Below are 20,643 nucleotides of genomic sequence, written 5' to 3' on the forward strand. Positions count from 1 at the left end.
GTATTTCTTTCTTCTTTTTTTGTGATTGTGTCATTCCATTAGTAAGATTTATAGATTTATATAACAAAATATATCGAATCCATAATATCACTCCCCTCTTTTCCATGAAGTGGTTGTTTTACATGAAAATATTGGTCCATTCATGTCTTTTCTTTGCCTCTCTCTCCTTATATGCTTCTTTTTCAATTATAAGGATTTGAAAGTCACATGGAGAAGAACAGGTACGACCAAAATTGGAGAAAAAAGGGACTGAGAGTCCACGTGTCATGAATCATGATTGGCTCCCTATTTCTTCTTTCCATTTCTCAATTATTAGAACAATCAAGATCATCACTTCCAAATAAGCACGAAAAAGTTGATTCCACTTATAATTGTGTTGTCTACTTTTTGTTGTGTTGCTCCCCCAATTTAAAGTTATTGTACAACAATAGTACAATATGTCTATGTGGAGAAAGTATATGATGTTTCAAGAATTCCAAATCAGCACACAGCTGGTATTTCTAAGCCCAATAAGAAATTGACACCTGGCATAAAAAAAAAGACACATCAGTTCATTAAGCCATTTAAATAAAATGACTAAATTATCCTTGAAAAAATTTCAAACACCAGCCATTTTACTCTCTGCAAAAACAAAAACCAAATACTTTTACTCTTTTCAAAATCAAATCTCATTCTCTCCCTCCCCAGTCCTCACGCCACCATAGCACTTGCTCTCTCTCAAACCCTAACTCTGACAACCACTGCCCAGCTGCAGCGTCTCTAGTGGCACAACACTATCGAACATTGCAAATTTCGATGAAACCAGCCTTTGTCTCATCAAAAAACCTCAAAATCTTCTTTTTCTAGCAAAACCATCCTACATCGAAAGCTTTCTTGCTCCTTCCAACACCCAACAGTCACAAGAAGGTTTTTTTCTCTCTCTTTTTCTTTTCTGTATTTTCCCATCTTTTTTGTATGCTTTTTTGTTCCCAAAATTATAGATTTAAAAAAAAAAAAAAAAAAAAAAAAAAAAAAAAAAAAAAAAACAAAAACAAAAACAAAACAAAACAAAACAAACAAACAAAAGAAACTCCAAATAAATGTTTGTGTAGAAAGGAAATTTGTACCTGTTTGATAAAATGTCTCAATGAAGATGGAGGCACTCATTTTTTCTTAAACTATTATCAATCAATAGAATATACAATATACAATAATGGGTTAATCTTTTTTTCTTTTCTTTTCTTTTTTTCTTTTTTAAATGTTCTTTTGAATCAAATTAAAGTTTGGGTTTTTTTTCCACTTTTTTTTTGTTATAGTTTCATATGTAGAAACATAAAACTTCTTTCTTTGTTTGAGAAAATCTTGCACCTGTCAATTTGGGGATAGTTGAATGTATTTTTCTAAAAAAAATTAATTATTTGCTGATACAGTGGTTGCAATTTTGGTCTTGAACAAGTTAATTTTGTGTGTAAAGGTTGTTAACCCCAATCCCATACTTTGTATTGCTTTAGCCTTTAGTTGTGTTTACTAATGAAGGTACTTTGAAGTTGTGCTGCATACTTGTCCCAAAAAACCCTAAGACTAAAATTACCCCAAATTGAAAACATTGAATTTGGCCTCTCCCTCAATTCTAGATCATGTGGAGAAAGGGTTTTGTGTGTTCTCAAGTAATTTTTCTTCCTAAATTTTTTCTTAGGTCTCTTGCTTCACACCCCTCACTGATTCCCACAAATTAATTTTTCTACATGATTTACAAATCACTAAATTAAATTCTAAATCTATAACTACATCTTCTTACCCAACTATTATTTTATTCTTCATTTCAACATACATGTGCGTATGGCAATCTGAACTGAGGCAGTAAGTACAAAGAGTGACCTGACCATACCTCAAATTTTTTTACTTTTAATTCCTTACAAGATTTGCTAAATAGTTATACTTTCTTAAATATTAGTTTGCTATTTTTATGGTTCTTAGCACATTGCCTGCTTTGTCTTTTTCTTTGTACTTTTTAATCATAATTGCAGTGAAGTTTATTTACCTATCCAAAAAAAAGAAAAAAATCCAGTATTGTTGTTGGCTATACTAATGATTAATGTTTTGTTTCTTGTTAGATTATTACAAAGGTCATCAACTATGTAAGATTTTTCATTAAAGCGATGAAGATGTCAAATATGAAGCAATGGAATAAATTGAAGCTTTGAAGTACCAATCAATGATGGAAAAATACAAAGTAGTTGTGAAGAAGTTGAAGTAGATATCAATAGGGTCATGGCTATTTTTTGTAGTTTGTTTTGGTGTATGCTAGCAAAACAAAAGCAGCCTATATGCTGTTACCTTGATGTAACTTTTGAATATTGATGCCAATAATAGTGATGTATCATAAAATGTATCTTTATGTTAGCTTTTGTTTTACTAGACAATTGTAGATTAATGTTACCTTTTGTTGAGTTTATGAAGTTCAATGAAAATTTAGCTTTATGCTAACTTTGATAATCATTGGGTACCAAAGACAGACAACACCAATGGTCTGACACCACTAATTAAGGTAGGAAAACAACACTATTGCATTTTATATAATCTAAAAGCAAACAACAGCGACACACTGTATATAATCTAAATTACAGAACCATGTCTAGGAAAAAAAAAAATCTTACTCAAGCTTTGACAGAATAAGTAAGCGTTTGGGCAGGGCTGAAAGTTGCGTTTCAGCCTTGCGTTTTCATGCCTTTTTTTTTTTTTTTTTTTTTTTTTGCTCTGCAGTGAACAGTAAAATCACTGTGCAGGGGACAAAAAACACTATTCGTGCACTGTTCACGCACTATTCATGTGCTGTTCATGGGTCCCACGACACTATTCACACATTTAAAAATTATTTTGCTACAGTGTTTTCAGTTTTTAGTTTTCAGTTTCAACAACAATAAGCTCAATCCAAACAGACCCTAAGTATTTCATTTTGCAATGACATATTTTCAAGTTTGACAGAATAGGTATTCCCATAAGAGTTTCTCATGTTATTGATGTAGCAACAGAGTCAAGTATATCACTGAAATATGCAATCTGTAAAAATGCAGCTTTATTCAGGATAAACAGATGAGAATTATCACCTAAAGTTGCAGAATTATATTAAGGACAAAAAAAAATTACAGAATTACTTGTGGGTACATAATCTATATCACCTAAAGCTCCAAAATTATCACCACCAAATGTATGTGGATTACATAAAATAGATTATTGTTAATGCCTAGTTATACGTTCTCAAATTGTCCAAGGTTTGTTCTTTTTCTTGGCCTACATACTTTGAATTTGAATCTCCAGCACTTGCAGTAGCAACTATTATAATGTAGCCTACATTATAACACACAAAACAATATATACATAAGCATCAAAATATTTATCCCCCTAAAAAATAAAAATAACTTAGAGCACAAAGCTAACCTTGCCTCATTAAGATTCCTGAACATGAATTAACCCATTAAGATTCCTGAACCTTCCCCCATGGTGAATCTCAAAATTTAAATCATCTTCCTCAATGTTGTTGTTGTCTCTGTTCTATATTAAATATTAGCTTTAGTAAAAAAAAAAAAAAAAAGCTTTCTCATAGGCTTTTGATAAATTACCACCAAGAGTAAATAAGGATAATAAGCTTCAGAAAATCATAACCATCAACTAATAAGTAATAACAATCAAGTATTTGAAAGAAACCCCATTAGTTTGGTCCATTTCTTTACTGTCTTTAACAAAAGCAATTCATTATTCACTCCAAATCATCAAAGATCAATTTAATGGTATACTACAACTAACATATGCAAACAACTTGTGCTTATCAACAATGCAATTAGAACAATTAAAGAGAAACAACATTGCCCCAAAAACTAACATTATGTAAATCTAGCATAGATGTTAAGAAGAACACTAGAGCCCACTTCAAGAGCTTTTATCTGAATATTATAGTCCAAATATTATAATGAATTCATACACTTCAAATGAACTTCTTCAAGACCACTATATCATCAAACTTAATCATCGTGTAAATCTAACCATTTTAGAAGGCAACACCATCACAACGTAGAATCCAATCATTGTCTCCCATACTATAAGCAACCTTTGCACCTTGGCATAAACAAAAAACAAAAAAAAATTGCTCAAGTAATTATCATATTTCATTACCACCAAAAACTATTGATTTATGTTCTCCCCAAAAACTACATATGAAACAACAACAACAACAACAACAACAACAACAAAAAAGTGGAAAAAAAACCTGAGCTTTAATCTGATTCAAAAGAACATTTTTTAAAAAAGAAAAAAGAAAAAAAGATTAACCCATTACTGTATATTGTCTATTCCATTGATTGATGATAGTTTAAGAACAAAGGAGTGCATCCATCTTTATTGAGACATTTTATCAAACAGGTACAAATTTCCTTTCTACACAAACATTCATTTGGAGTTTCTTTTGTTTTATTTTTATTTTTTTTCAAATCTGCAATTTTAGGAACAAAAAAGATGTGAAAATATAGAAAAGAGAGAGAGAAAGAGAGAGAGAGAGAGAGAGGAAAAAAAAAAAAAACTTCTTATGACTATTAGGTGTTGGAAGGAGCAAGAAAGCTTCCGACGTAGGATGGTTTTATTAGAAAAAGAAGATTTTGAGGTTTTCTGATGAGACAAAGGCTAGTCTTGTCGGAACTTGCAATGTTCGGTAGTGTTGTGGCGCTGGAGATGCTGTAGCTGGGTAGTGGCTGTCGGGGTTGGGGTTTGAGAGAGAGAAGGGACTATGGTGGCATGAGGACTGGGGGGAGAGAGAGAGAGAGAATGAGATTTGATTTTGAAAAGAGGAAAAGTATTTGGTTTTTGTTTTTGTTTGGCGGGTGTTTGAAATTTTTCCAGGGATAATTTAGTCATTTTAGTTTAAATGGCTCAGTTTACTAATGTGTCTTTTTAGTCCGGGTGTCAATTTCTTATTGGACTTAGAAACACCAATTGTATGCTGATTTGGAGTTCCTAAAACATCATATACTTTCTCGTCTATGTGATTATGTCTATATACACAAAAGTTTTACAACTATTAGAGTGGTAAGCTGTAAATGATAGCCATAAAAATAATGGCAATAGTAAACTTATATAAAAATTAATAATAATGCATCGCATAAATATTTAATTTAATGAAATTTGATATGTTTGTAGCATTGCTGCTTTCTTTATTCTCACAATCATTGAAAATTGTGTGATATTGTAGTTGTTGCTTTCTAACAACAATAAAAATGAAAGTTCAAATAGTGTAAAAACACCCTTGAACGTTTAGACCCCCAATTTGCAAATTAACCAATTCAAGATTTATGTCAAACAACTAGTGTGCGAAAAATAAACAAAAGCTATAAAACAGAATTGGAAAAACAATCTAAGCCAAATTAGAATCACAACCCACACCAGATAATAAAAGGCAAAGATAAAAGGGAAGGAAGATGCAAACATAAAGACAACACGCAATGTGTTATCGAAGAGGAAACCGAAGCCCTCGGCGTAAAACCTCTCCGCCGCCCTCCAAGCGGTCAATAATCCACTAGAAAATGTAGTTGGGATACATGAACAACAATAGACCCTCCAAGCCTAATCTACCCGATGTACCTAAACCCTCCAAACTTCTTGCTCCAACGAGGTTACGCCGAACCTTTTTCTTTTCTAACTTACCGGATTCCGCTATAATCCATAACATCCGTTATCCTTGACATCTTCCAATGCTTCCCAAAGCTCCAAAAACACTCAACACTCTGAATGGGTGTGGATAGTGTTTGGATAGAAATCTCATCTCAATAGGTATGACAATGAGAGAGGGAATGAGAAGAGACTACAAAGATTTCTCTCTAAGAATGAGTAGCTCTCTCTAATTGGGTGGGTGTTTTGAAGAAACCTCTCTTAGGGTTTTTCTTTCTGAATAGCCATACATATTTTGTGGGAATGAGGAGTATTTATACTGGTGTGAGAATGGAATACGAAGAGTCAGTTTTTCCAAAACAGGGTTGGCTGGCGACTTGACCTCGCGACTTAACTGAGTCACGAGTTCAAGCCGCGAGCTAACTAAATGGCCAGTCTGGATTTTTGTCCTGTAGTGCTCCAGCTAGCATGACTATTCAACTTCTGGCATGCTTGGCACGTGTGCTGCATCTGGCGGCTTACAGCCACGAGTCACCCGCGAGATCCAGCCGCAAGTCCCTGCTTCACTGCACAGTCTTGAGCATTTCTTCACACTCTCTCACACACTACCCTTACATGATTCCCACCTAAATACAGGGTTTCTAAGTGCCGTATTATAAGCAAATTTGTTACGGAATAAAGCCAACACATGGTTGATTAAATTCGACCTTACAAAAATTAAGAAAAACCTCAAAATTTTACTAATAAATGAAAATATTACTGTATCTAGTGTCCAAATAAATTCTAAAGCCACCATGATTACCCCCAAGGAGTTCTATGCCACTTTCCCTTTTGAGGATATTTTTATTCTCCAACTATTACCTATTAGAATGCTATAGCATGGTTTTTAACTTAAGGCATGATTAGCCACGTAAGACATGTCTAGAAAAGAGAGAGTTGTGCGTTGTGTCGCCTAGCTCTCTATCCAAAGTTCAAGATGGTGCATAAAGTTATTGAACATTAGAATCTCTTTATGCATTACAATGTCACTTATTAGATTATTAGCAAAGGAATTGGCCTTTCTATGGGTCTTACAAGTTGCTGTTGCGGATAATTAGCGTAGGTTGTCCTAGAAGGTGATGCTAAAGTCTATGTTGATGGTATGAATGGAATGAGAGAGTCAATTGACTAGTCCATTAGCACTATTATTTATAATTCATTTGAACTTGGACTTATTTTCTCTAGTTTTAAGTTTAGTTGAGCGTAAGGAAAAAGCTAAATTCTGTAGCCCACATTATTGCCAAGCTTGCCGTTATGCTTAAAAGTCATTGTTGTTGTAATAAGCATGAAGCCCCTAAAGCCATCCAGGATACTTGCAAGGTTGATCGCATTATTGTAAGAGCTTCTATTTGATTTAATCACATCATCATTTTATATGAACCAAAATCCATCAATTTAAACAATTTTTTTTGTTAGGGGATAAAATCAATCACTTTATATTTTATAGAAATTGATAGTGATCATGTTAAATTTATTAGAAACTAAAAAATTGATTATTTTTTTAGGGCGTTTAACTTTTACTTATTTGCTAAAAGATTTTTTTTGGTCGCAATTGGCAAATAATCTAACTTTTAGTTTTTTTTAAAAATAAACTAGCCTTTAGTCATATATTTTAGTGTGCATTTGAGATTAGATAATATGTCAGCATTTATTTTTTTCCTTTTTTTTCACAGTGGGTCCTATGAAAAGGAGCTATTTTTTTGGTAGCTTGTTTTTCATCTGGTTTTGTTTATGGGTTTCACTATCATGTTTTTTTATCAAAAAGTCAATACAATTAACTGAATGTTGATCTCACATTATTATTTCTCTCAAATTACTTATTAGGATCCCATGACACTTTTTTTCTCAACCTACTTTTTGTAAAAAAAATTAATCAACTTATTTTATTTAGTTTTAAGCTTTTATCTATCTTACTTGCAATAAAAAATTTTAAAAAAAAAATTAATAAGTTATTTTTAAATAGACACTTTTTTTTTTTTTTTAAGAAGATTTCTAAATAGACATTTAATATTACCAAAAATTATATCTTTTATTAAACACCATACAAATACGTTATTGAAAATAAGCTACTGCCAAAAACGACAATTTTATAACCTTTTTTTTTAGATGAATTTTATAACCAAAATTTACTGTTGAAGTGGTGTTGAGAGGAAAAAAAAAAAAAAAAAAAAAGGCCACGTGGCATTCATGAGGAACTGCGTTGCAGTCCTTATTTATTTTACAGTCTTTTTAACTGGAAAGCAAAAGTGGATCCTCTTTGAAGCCAAATCACATTCACACCCAAACATATACAAAGCAAAGCAAAAACCTCAAAATTTCCAGTAAGTCTAATTTCTCCACTACTTTTAAAACACATCTTTTACTCTCTTAAAATTCTATTATTTACAAAACTGTTCCTTCCTGTTTATTTATTTATTTATTTTTTTATTTAAGTGATTTAGAATTCTGAGATTTAATGTTAGCCGTTGATCACAACTCACTTCATAGGCTGTTTTTCTCTGCGGTTTGTAATTCTGATTTGGGTACTTAGCCAAAATGATGAATAAGGTTTTTCTCACTTTTTTTTGGGTAGTATCTTTGAAGTACTAAATTCAACAATGGCAGAAAAATGAAATTTGTTAGTAGAAAACAAATGGGTTTTGTCAAATTATGAATATGGATCTAATGAGGCTTTTTTTTTGTATATATATATATATATATATTTTTTTTTTTTTTTTTTTTGAAATTTTTGGGTCTTACTTGAATATTTTTATAGTAATTTTTCTAATTTATTTGGAAGTTTGTCAGTGGTCTATTTGATTGTTAAGAAAATGAAGGGACAGTGAACAAAAGTGAAATGAAAAGCATGACCTTAATGGGTGTGTTTGGTTCCATTTTCAGATGTGAAAATAGGTTTGGAGGAGAATTTATTTGTCTAAAGGCAAAGGGTGTAGGCTTACCTGTGAATTGGACTATTGGAGGATAGTTTTTACTCCAATCCAACAAAGAGTTTAGTGTGGCAATTGTTGTCGTTTAACTAAGCTTTATGTGGTAAATGGATATGGTGATTTGTTACATAGAGGGGTGCTTTTTGGAGGAAAGTAGTGGCATGTAAGTGCAGTATTGATTGGGGGGATGGGTGTTCAAAGGTGGTCCGAGGATGATATGGAGTCTGTTTATGTTTGTTCAGGTTGGAATTATTTTGCTAGGTTTGTGTCTTTTTCGGCCAATGCTCATTTTTGGCTTGATTGTGGTGTAGGGATGGGGTTCTGAAGGATGTGTTTCCCAACTCTGTTTAGCATTGCAAAGGATAAGGGGATTACTAATGCGGACTATTTGAGTTGGAGTGATAGTTCCGTGGTTAGGGATGTTACTTTTATGAGATTCTTATATGATTTGGGAATTGGAAGGGATGCTCACTTTTATGGTACTTCTCTACTCAATAAGAATGAAGAGGAATGTGGAAGATAAGTTGTATAAACGGCCTACTAAAAGTAGTTTATTTGAGGTTAAGTCTTTTTATAGAGTTCTTACCAATGGAGGTTTCCAGACTTTTCCCTGGAAGAGTATATGGAGCGTCAAAATTCCACTCAAGACTACCTTTTTTACTTGGACTGCTGTTATGGGTAGGGTCCTCACGATTGATGATCTTTGCCATCATATGGTTTGTGTGATTGAGTGGTGTTATATGCATAAGAAGGTTTGGGAGACTGTCTATCATTTGTTTATCCACTGTGATTATGTTAGTGAGCTGTGGTCCCTTGTTTTCTATCTCTACAGGGTATAGTTTCAATGGGTTATGCCTCAAGGATCATTGATGTGTTGGCCTGCTGGAAGGGATGGTTCACTAGAAGGGGTTTTGGTGATGCGTGGTGTGCAGTACCTTTTTGCCTGATGTGGTTGATTTGGAAGAAGTGTAACTGTAAAGCATTTGAAGGTGTTGAGAGGCCTTTGACGTAGTTGAATTTGTTCTGTTTAAGGGCTTTGTATTAGTGGATTGCTGTGTTACCAACCCATTCCTTATTTACTTTCCTTGCATTCATTGATAGCTGTTCTTTTTCTTGATTTTGTTGCTCTCTTACACTACATTTCTTGTGTGCTGAGGATCTTGTTAAATAATTTTTTTCTTATTCATCAAAAAAGGTTGGAAGTTTATTGTGAAAAACATTTTGTAAAAAAAAAAAGTGAAGGGAATTATTATTTTTTCATTCAAGTGAGAGCATAAAATTGACATGCTATAATATGCTTGTAGTTTATCATGGCATTTGAAAAGATCATAACATGCCAGACCGAAAATCCAAACTAGAAAGGGTGAAAAGAACTACATAAAACATAAAACTCAACTTAATTGTAAGTTTTTACATTTTCTAGACAAAGATCAGTTGAACTTCCATTGTAGAACTACATAACAAAAATGCAAAGGATGTCTAATTTCATTACCTTTTTCCTCTTCTCACTTGAGCTATGTATGCTACTTTGGACTTAACAAACATTCAATATCTGCATTGACTATATGTCTCTGTGTATTAATTTTTTCTTTGGATCAATTTCTAGAAACTTATTGCTAGATTAATTGAGATTTATGAGTTCCATCATTTGATCTGGTTCATCATTTTCTCAAGTTATTGTATATTTGTATGTCATAGGTTCTTTGCATAAGTAGGAAAGTTAGTTAGGGTTGAGGGCGTGGTTGGCGGGTGCCGTAATTTATGGTGTTAACCTGCTTTGTGGTGCAACAGTGGATATGGAAGTGGATGATGGAAATGGGAGATTAGAAACTTCTGCTGCAGGGGAACAAAGTACATGTGATGTTGACACAAATCAAGAACCATATGTGGGTATGGATTTTGAATCAGAAGAAGCTGCCAGAGCATTCTATAATAAGTATGCCAAACAAGAAGGATTTTTAACACGTGTATTATCATCCCGGAAGTCTGAGCGTGATAGGTCAATCATCTCCCGTGGACTTGGATGTAGAGGGGGTTCTGTTAACCGAAAGCAAGATGGGCAGCGAGAGGTTTGCACAGCAATGATTCTGTTGAAGAGAGAGAAGTCAGGGAGATGGGTGGTTAGGAAATTTGTGAGGGATCACAATCATCCATTGGTGGTTCAATTGCAAAAGAGTCATCGAATAATTGTAAGCTTGTCTTGCTTTAAAATAATTGCACCTGTTTACCCTTTGTATTGGATCACTTGGCAGAAAAAATTGCTCCTCTAATTTTTCTTGGATAATTCTGAAATTGTATTTAGCATAAGATTATTTAGTCCTTGTAAAGCTTATTTGAACTTATAAATCTGATTGTGATCCGTACATGACATGGAAATTAATTTCATTCTTGAAAATGTTATGGCTCTATCTTTTAACCTGCAAGTGAATCCCAAGTTGTAGACTTGTAACACAGTTGGCTAGGGATTATGACTTATGAAGTGGAGGTTATTGGTTCAATCTCCCCTTCCCCTCCTCCTCCCCTGAGGCCAAAACAAACTTAAATTATAATAATTATAAATAAATAACCTGCTCCTGTAATTTTTCTTGGGTAATTCCAAAATTGTATTTAGCATATGATTATTTAGTCCTTTTAATGCTTTTTTTTTTTTTTGATAAGTTAGTCGTTTTAAAGGTTATTCGAAGTTATAAATTTTGATCTGTAGCATGACATGGAAGCTCATCATTAATTTCATTCTTGAAAATGTTATGGCTTTATCTTTAACCCACAAACAAATCGCAAGTTGTAGACTTGTGGCACAATTAGCTAGTGATTATGACTTATGAAGCGGAGGTTATTGGTTCAATATTCCCTTCCCCTCCTCCTCCCCTAAGGCTAAAACTTAAAGAATAATAATTAAAAATCATTGACTAGCAGGGAATTATGTTTTTATCATAGGAACAATAGTATATGAGAGAGAATTTGGGATCTTAACTGGGGTTTTGTACTGTTTTTGTTAGAGACTAATTTCTTAAAATGAAAGAAGTTGCAATCCTTAGTTTTATTCAGGAGAACTATTATTCCACAGTTATTTCTTTGATTTCTAGTGCCCTTTAAGGTTATATGACTCAAAAAGATGTTGCCTGCTGTTGCCACTGTTTTGCATAAGGGAATATAATAGTTTCTCCTTCTTGGTAAACACCAAGTGTCCTACGAAATTTTGAGAAACCCATAGTTGTATCATGACTTGCAATAGAGGTCAAACCTTGGTGCGATGACAAGTGCCTTCCACCGAAAGTGACACATCACGGGTTTGAGTGTAAGAATCAACTTCTGCAAAAAACGAAAGAGGGGGGAGGGGGGGCAGTGGGGGGGTGTTGGTCTAAGGCAGCCTACCAGCCACCTCTCCCAAACCCTACAAAAAATGGGAGCTTTGTGCACTAGGTATGACTTTTATGATTGACAACATCTTTTATTATGTGTGTTATCGGTCAAAAATTGAATGTAGGAAACATGCAGCCTTGAATGTCTATGGTAACTGCCGTAAAGCAAATCTCATAGTCCAATGGTTCTTCAATAGGGTTTCCTTATGGGTATCAAGAATTGTCATTTTTGGTTATTCCAACCAACCACCCCCCCCCCCCCCTCTCTCTTCCCCACCCTTCCCCCTCTCCCTTTCTCTTCTTCCTCCCCTTCTTTTCAGCAACTCAAAAAAGGCAAATGCACCATCTATGTGAGGTTGATTTGAAGTGTTTGCAATTGAATTTTTATGTTATTTTTTTTTAGAAAGATATACTTTTATATGCAGCAATGGGATATGCAAAATTTAATTTAATTTAACCTATATTTATCCTGACCACTTATGGATCTGTTACATTTACATTCTTTTCATCATGTAGGAATGTATTTTCTGTCCAATTTGGGTGCATTTGGTCATCTTTATCTTCTATGGCGACCTTTTTTCTGATACATGCTGATGTCAATGAAAACTGTTATGTTCTTAATTATATTCATTAATAATTTTCAGCCATATCTGTCATGAAATAGGTAAGTTTCACCTTTTTTTTTTAATATTATACATGCTGACATCAATGAAAACATGCACAACTGAAACTCTGAAGAGATACATGGCCCTTCCACAAAAGACCCAGCTCATTGCTTTCGTCTTATCTTTGCATTTATTTTTCCCAAAAGATTTCAAGTATCTATGATCAACCTTGCTTAAAACCAATGACTGATGTATTTATCCAAAAAAAAAAAAACCAATGACTTTGATGTGATTTTTCATTTAATTTTGGAGATTATCTTCTACTTGCATGGTTAATATGATATGTACTGTACTTTTTTTTCCTTGTACATTTTCATCTCACTAATATGTTTTTATTATTGTTTTCTATTTTCTAGGATGAGAAGGACAGGAAGATTCAGGAATTAACTGCAGAACTGCGAGTTAAGAAGCGATTAAGTTCAGCATATCGAGAACAGCTACTTAAACTAATGAAAGATGTTGAAGACCATAATGAGCACCTAAGAACAAAAGTAGAATTAGTTTTTGACAATTTAAGGGAGTTTGAAGCTAAAAGGAAAGAAGTTTCTGACCGTAAATAACTTCAGCATATAGTGTGAGTACCATCTCTCAGATTGTTAGTTGTATTTTCACTTATGTGGCCTCAGTTTGGTTTGCATCAAGCTAATTTTTTTTCCCAAATTATAAAAATGGGTGTATGTATTGGTAAAGAATCCATTTATAAAGAGTTACTAGATTTTGTGTTGGTCATCAACCTACCGCTACTCCCTTCTTTCCCCCAGTCTTGGGACAGGATGTGTAGAAAATATAGGACACAAAGCACTAACACAGGTGAAATTTCGTCCATTATGCGCTGTAGTTGAAAATGTTGAACTATTAAGAAGTTTCATAAAATGAGCGTAGCTTGAGAAAATCCAGATGGATGTGTGAAACAGTAGGAAGGATAAGTCAAGGAATCATTTCTATAAAGGTAGGGATGACTTCTAATGAGGAAAGGAAGAGCTGTTTAAGATGGTTTGAGCATGTACATTGCAGACCAAACTAATAAATTAGTAGAAGAGCAAAATTTTAATTCAAGTTGATGGAGTTAAAAAGTGGTAGAGAGATGCATGAAATAACATGGGCAGAAGTAATGAAGAATGATATGTTAAGTAGGGAGGTGAAAGAGTATGATTTTGGATAGGATAAAATGATGAAAAGAATGGCTGTTTGGTTGATGAGAATCCATAACATCAACTCCAATCTAATTTGGATTAAGGCCTGATTGAATACAAAACTGGGTGCATGTGAATATCCCTGGGAAATTGAATGACTACTGTTTTTTACATGGTATATAAATTACAAAATAAAAGATTGTAATGGAGCATTGAAAAATAGGATTCATCACCAAAAGTGATGGCTTTGGATCAGTTCTAGACATTTGAAATGTCACTACATCATTCAATCACCTTCGTTCACAATGATTGCTGCTTTTTCCTATCATGGTTCCTTTCATATGATGGAATTTGACCAAATAAATTGCTAAATTTAAAGGGAAATAGAGGGATTTTTTTTCTTCTGCATTTTAGAAGGGGCTTGGTCTGAGCCATACATTGTCCATGAAATATTACCATTATATATCACCTGGCATGTAATTAGAAAATGAAGTAGTTTACATTTTACCCCCCTAAACTATACCCCTTTTTACAATTATCCCCTAAACTATGAGAATGCATACTATACCCCCCTAAACTGTGAGCTATTTTACACTTACCCTATAAACTATAAGAATGTACACTTACTTTTCTAAACTATTACCCATGGGATGGTATGTAAAGTGTTCTGCAAGTAATAGTTTAGGAGGGTAAAGTGTGCATTCTCATAATTTAAGGGGGTAAGTGTAAAAGGGCTATAATTTAAGGGGGGTAAAGTGTAATTTTCCCTAAAAAATGTTCTAGCTTATGTGATATTTGCAGTTAAGATGTATTTTTTTTCCTAAATGTTTAGTTGACTTCTCTCAAAGACTTGGGAATAAATTGTCTTCATTTATTTTAGGTAATGGAAAGGGATTAGGCTTATTAGTTTACTAATTTACTTCACTTTGTTATTTCTTTCCCTTTTTTCTCCTTTGCTCTGTTGGTTATTTTTTCCTACTTTCACTGAAAAAACTTGGCAATTGGTCTTCTGTGTGCCATACAACTTATCTGTTCCTTTTTAGGACTGGGATGAGTAGACCATCTTGACCTTAGTGTCATGAAAGTAACCTTGAGTCAGTCATCATGCGTCTTCATTTCTCTATCTGATCAAATTTCTAACTCTTGTCATATGGATGTGCAGGAGTCACCAACATAGAGCTGCATAGCTAATTGTATCTATGTACTAAGCAAGCATCTACAGGGCTCCTATAGAGATAGTGGCAGAATTTTTGTTGACATAAGAGCTCACAGTGGTGTTTCTAGATTGTTTATTTTCAAGTAGGAAAAGGTAGCTAATTGTAAGCCTTCGTAGTTAATGCATAGGCGTATTTGTAAAGAGACCTATACAGCGGCAAATTTCATCAATCTTGTTAACATGTAAAAGTGGAATTGATCATTACAATAATATACATATATAAATGTTTGGTGATAGAAGTGAAAGACCTTGACAGAATATGGTAGTCGTGGTTGGAAAAGAATATATCTCTTTTGACTTTGCTGCTTTTATGGTTAAAGTTATTCTCTGTTTGGTTCACTAGTGCTTTGTTTAGTGGTGGATTGCATTATCAGTCATCTCAGAATTCAACATGGTGATAAGAGGGACTGAGGGAGAGGCTCATTGACTTTTTCTATCAAATTTTTGGCTTTTCATTTAGGACCCTGATACCAATCAATAATGATGATCAACATACAAAGGTAATCCAATTATCTGAACTTTAATTTGGGATTAATTGTTAATTTCTTGAGTTTAGTTTACCTCTAGTACTTTTTTAACTGGGGGTATCCTTTTATTTTAAATATACAATAGCAAATAGTAATGAGTTTTAATCTCTACCTTTTATTCAGTTAGTGAGTGATGTGATAATTTCTCATTAAAACAAAAGAAAACTCTAATTAAAAAAGTACTAGAAATAAACCAAACTCTAATTTCTTGAATTGAATCAAAGGTTGCAGTGAGACTGGTTGTGGGTCACCTTCTCCCATGCTAGGAAAAGAAGAGTTAGATTGTTACAAAGATTGACATTACTCTTTCTTTTTCTTTTATCTATATCTATATATTACTAAAAAATGAAGCGTAGCGTTTAATGCTGCTGCTCTCACATTGCGTCACATCAGCTACTACGTTATTCTTTTTTTTTTTTCTTCTCTTTTTTAAAATACAATTTGTCCTACAATTTTAAAATGGTTTTTACAATTTTCAGCCTTATAAATGCAGCCCACTACTTATTTATTTACTTCCACTATCACCTTATAATAAATCCAGCCCACTACTTATTTATTTACTTTTACTATCACCCTATAATAAATCTGTATAATTAATCCAGCCCACCTCTTTTTTTTTTCTTTTTTTTTTTCTTTTTGAGAAACAAACACACACACACACACTAGAGAGAGGGAAAATGGTTCTAACACAAAGACACACCACAACTCCACTCAAAAGTCATAGTAACTTTTATGGGAGTGTGGGGCAAGTTATACTACACACAACACACTCTCTTAAGCAATATGGAACAATTACCTATTCTTTTTTTTTGAGAAACAAACACACACACACACACAAGAGAGAGGGAAAGGGGTTCTAACACAAAGACACACCTCTTATTTATTTAGTTCCACTATCAAACACAACCCAAAGCCTTTTCAGTTTAGCTTTAGGGTTTTGTATGAGCCTTTTCAGCTTAAAGGAAGAAAAACAAAAAACAAAAAACCAAAACGTTGAAGCCTTTCAAGCTTTAGTGTTTTTTTTTTTTTTTTTTCCAATTTTCTTATAATTGTTTTTAACATTTATTTTTTAAATATTTACACTTCTCCAACTTTTCTCTCTCCCTTACCATTTCATCTCCCCACTACTTCTTCAATCTTTCTCCCTCCCTTACTTTTTCATCTACCCACTATCCTCTACATTAATATCATTCTTCCTCTTTCCTTTCATCTTTCTTTATTTTTGTCTCTTCTTATTCACACCCTCTTACTATAAATTTGTCACTATCTCTTCTATTCTATATATAGTTTTCTCTCACAAAAAAAAAAAAAAAAAAAAGTTTCCCTCTCTCTCTCTCTATAAAATTTTGGGTGGATTTTTTTATTTTTCTTACCTCTCTACTTTAGGTTGATAATTTTTTATATTCTTTAAAACTCTATTTTGGGTTAATGCGATTTAGTTTTGTTTTTTAAAATTGTGATTTAGTTTTGTTTTTTAAATTGTTGTTGTTGTTGTTGTTGTTTTTTTTTTTTTTTTTTTTTTTTTTTCTTTAATTGTTAAATGTTATTTTATTGCGTTCTAAAGAATTAAATATAGCATATAAAAATATAATATTATTCTATTACATAGCATGATTTGGATAATTTGATATTTATTCTATTACATAGCATGATTTTTTATAGTGCTCAATTTAAATGTTAAACTATGAGACTTTACTAATTTTTGTTTATTTTCTAATCCTTTGTGGTGGACAAAGTACTCTTAATAGTTGTATTAAAAGTACTCTATAATGCCATTTATTTAAAGAAAAGTAAAGGTTAGCCAAACGAAAATAATCGGATAGGTGACAAATTTTAACTTTTGCAATTTTATTTTTATTATTATTATTTTATAACAATGCATGTATAGAAATTTAATTCTTAGATTTTGCTAATAATTTTTTATTTGATAATATGTTTTGGGCGGCCGAAATTATAATTTCTACAAAGAAAATAACCTTAATAGATTATCAAAAACAAAATTTTATCATAATATTGGTTCAATTAATCATTGTTAAGTTTTATTAATTTTTTTAGTTTACGTTTTTTTTGATGTTTTGGACTATTTTTATATTACATTTATGATTGTTCCTATAACAAATAAAAATATAATTACGAAATACATTACTTATTATTAGATTAGTTTAAATTGTAAAAAAAAAATTAATAAAACCACCATAAAAATAATTATTACCCACAACGCGCAAGTTCGCGACTATTTTTTTTAATTTTTAGAGTTTAGATGATTTTTTAGATGACATGCACCTTTTAGATAAAGATTGAAATCCAAATAAAGAAATAAATCAGATTTGCCGCATGTCATCACCGGGAGATCTTATTTATTTCTTTTTTTGGATGAAGATTTGCCGCATGTCATCCAAATAAAGATTGAATCAAAGCTTGTAGTGAGACTTGCCGCATGTAATTTTTTAATAAGTTTGGCCCTCTCCCATTGACATAAATCCTAGGTATAGATCTTTAGGTATATTACATTAGATTTCCCAGTTTAATTAATTATATTAATCAATAAAGCAAAAATAATTTTTTCTAAGGATAATTAAATTCAATATGATTGCATTAAAGAAATTTATTCTTTTATTCTTTTATTTTTATCAAAAATAGAAAAGAAATGTATTTAAGTTTTACCCTTATCCTTCAATATTTTTATCACTTCAGTAGGTTCCACGAGAAAATGGAAGAAACTTGCTAGGGAGGTGGGTCAGTGTGTGGTGTCACCTTCACCAATGATTGTGGATAGGAGACCTATGCTCGATGATATTGATAGGAGTGCTAGTAAAAAACAATGTTTGAGTGGCAGCAACTATTTGAATAAAGAAAATTGTGAGGTGGTAGCTGGGTCCCAGGGCCACCAAGCATTATGAGTTGCCTTAGCTGGAACTGTTGTGGGCTTGGGAACCCACAGACAGAAGATGAGCTGGTTGCATTGGTACGCAACAAAGATCCCAAGTTGGTGTTTTTGATGGAAACTAAGGTGGAAAAAGTGGTTTTAGATCGTATTGGCCGTAAGATTCAGTTTAGTAATTTGTTTGTGGTCCCTCGTCACAATACAGGGGGAGGGTTGGCTTTGTATTGGCCAACAGACATGAATGTGGATGTTCAAACTTTCTCAGCCCACCATATTGATGCTATCATTGATCTTGGAGCGAATGACGCTTGGCGGTTCACAGGTTTCTACGAAGACCCTGATACCGCCAACCGGGAAAGCTCCTAGTCACTACTGAGACAACTAAGCCATTGGTTCAATTTGCCTTGGGTTTGCATGGGGGATTTTAATGAGATTTTGTTTGTTGAGGAGAAACAGGGATGGTTACTTAGATTGAAAAGACAAATGCAGGGGTTTAGGGATGCTCTCGACTACTGTAGATTGAGGGATTTGGGCTTCAATGGGTTCCCATTTACTTGGTGTAATAGAAGGGCGGGTGGACAGAATGTATGGATTCGGTTGGATAGAGGGGTGGCTTCAGTTGAGTGGATTTTGAGGTTCCCTTCATCTCGGATACATCACTTGGATGCTTTTCACTCTGATCATAAACCACTACTGCTTTGTTCGGATTCTGAGTTTAAAAGTTTCTATAAAAAAGGTAGGCCTTTCTGCTTTGAAGCTATGTGGTTGAAAGATAATTCTTGTGAGGGTGTAATTCGGGATTCCTGGGACTCTAGGCAGCAATCTGTTTCAGTATGGGGCTTCACAAGAAAAATAATGGCTTGCCAAGAAAACCTCAAAGTTTGGAATCGAACCACATTTGGTCATGTTCGGTCTGCTTTAAAGAGGAAGATGGCCGAATTGAAGGAAGCTGAAGAAGGGGATTGTTACAGAACTAACCCAGGCTGTATTCAGTTGCTTAGAAAGGAAATTGGTAGCCTTTAATCGAGGGAAGAATGCATGTGGAAGCAAAGGGCTCAAAATTCTTGGCTTAAAGAAGGTGATCGTAATATTGCTTACTTTCATTGTAGAGTTAATCAACAAAATAAGAGGAATTTGATTCTGGGTTTGGAAGATGACAATGGGGTGTGGGTTGAGGATGAAACCGAAATGGGTAGAGTGGTAGAGAGGTATTTTAAGAATATCTTTTCCACCTCAAACCCGTATGGATTTGATAGCATTTTAAATGGAATTCTGTGCACTGTGGATGTTGATTTGGATCCATGTGTGAGGGGTGAGTTTCAAGCTTTTGAGGTGAAGCAAGCTCTCAACCAAATGGATCCAAATACTACCCCTGGCCCTAATGGTATGTCACCCATTTTCTACAAATCCTTTTGGCATATTGTTGGTGAGGATGTAACTGCAGTTGTCCTCCAAGCCTTGAATTCAGGTATTGTCCCAGAATCCCTTAATTCCACATTTATCTCTTTGATTCCCAAAGTTAAAAACCCTAAGAAAGTTTCGGAATTTAGACCCATAAGTCTATGCAATGTTGTTTATAAATTAATTGCTAAAGTGGTGGCTAACTAGTTGAAAAAGTTGCTGGCTAAAATGATTCCAGATTCTCAAAGTGCATTCTTATCAGGGAGGATAATTACTGACAATATTCTAGTGGCTTTCGAAATCCTTCACTTTCTAAAAATGAAGACTCAAGGGAAATTGGGGTATATGGCACTTAAATTGAATATGAGTAAAGCTTATGACAGGGTGGAATGGGTTTTTTTGGAAAGGATAATGTGCCACCTGGGTATTGAGGAAAGGTTGATCAAAATTATTGTGGCTTGTGTGCAATTTGTTTCTTATGCAGTTCTCCTCAATGGGCAGCCGATGGGCAACATTAAACCCACAAGGGGGCTTCGCCAAGGGGACCCCTTGTCTCCATACCTGTTCCTATTGTGTGCCATGGGATTGCAAAGCTTGATTCATCAGGCTAAAGTGGATGGGCATATTCAAGTGGTGGCTATCTGTAGGAATGGTCCTAAAGTCTCTCATTTATTCTTCGTAGATGATAGTGTGCTGTTTTGTAGAGCTACGGAGGCTGAATGTAATAAGATATTGGAGGTGTATGAGAGAGGGTCTGGTCAAAAGATAAATAGAGAAAAAACAAATATCTTTTTCGGTTCGAACACTCCTTTGTCATTGCAAGATCGGATTCAGCATCTCCTAGGTGTCCCGGCA

General features: G+C 33.7%; 2 protein-coding genes and 1 long non-coding RNA gene across 4 annotated transcripts; all 3 read left to right on the forward strand.

Moving 5' to 3' along the window:
• Positions 1-656: 656 nt before the first annotated feature.
• LOC126702877 (uncharacterized) lies at positions 657-2,466 on the forward strand. The gene is made up of 2 exons (XR_007647869.1): positions 657-906; positions 2,094-2,466. It is a non-coding gene; the product is annotated as an uncharacterized LOC126702877 (long non-coding RNA).
• A 5,440-nt stretch (positions 2,467-7,906) lies between these two features.
• Positions 7,907-15,234, forward strand: LOC126702613 (protein FAR1-RELATED SEQUENCE 5-like). Of its 2 annotated transcripts, none has more exons than XM_050401366.1 (6): positions 7,907-7,994; positions 8,554-9,316; positions 9,433-9,589; positions 10,392-10,789; positions 12,984-13,201; positions 14,923-15,234. In XM_050401366.1, exons 2-5 carry the CDS (start codon positions 9,044-9,046, stop codon positions 13,185-13,187), a joined length of 1,032 nt encoding a protein of 343 aa, XP_050257323.1. In that variant the 5' UTR covers positions 7,907-7,994; positions 8,554-9,043; the 3' UTR covers positions 13,188-13,201; positions 14,923-15,234. The 2 variants fall into 2 exon arrangements, with proteins under 2 accessions (XP_050257323.1, XP_050257324.1); XM_050401367.1 differs by having other exon boundaries at positions 7,943-7,994; positions 8,912-9,316.
• Positions 15,235-18,801: 3,567 nt separating this feature from the next.
• LOC126703833 (uncharacterized) lies at positions 18,802-19,410 on the forward strand. Its single transcript, XM_050402902.1, has one exon. It carries the CDS (start codon positions 18,802-18,804, stop codon positions 19,408-19,410), a length of 609 nt encoding a protein of 202 aa, XP_050258859.1.
• Positions 19,411-20,643: the final 1,233 nt, after the last annotated feature.

This window comes from Quercus robur, chromosome 10 (genome assembly GCF_932294415.1).
Source record: "Quercus robur chromosome 10, dhQueRobu3.1, whole genome shotgun sequence".
Lineage (NCBI taxonomy): Eukaryota > Viridiplantae > Streptophyta > Magnoliopsida > Fagales > Fagaceae > Quercus > Quercus robur.

Coding starts and splice junctions, on each gene's coding strand:
- LOC126702613 (XM_050401366.1), top strand. CDS start 9,044: ATGATTTGGGAATTGGAAGGGATGCTCACTTTTATGGTACTTCTCTAC. Junction 9,590..10,391: donor TAACTGTAAAGCATTTGAAG/GTGTTGAGAGGC, acceptor GTGGTGCAACAG/TGGATATGGAAGTGGATGAT. Junction 10,790..12,983: donor AAAAGAGTCATCGAATAATT/GTAAGCTTGTCT, acceptor TCTATTTTCTAG/GATGAGAAGGACAGGAAGAT.
- LOC126703833 (XM_050402902.1), top strand. CDS start 18,802: ATGGGGGATTTTAATGAGATTTTGTTTGTTGAGGAGAAACAGGGATGG.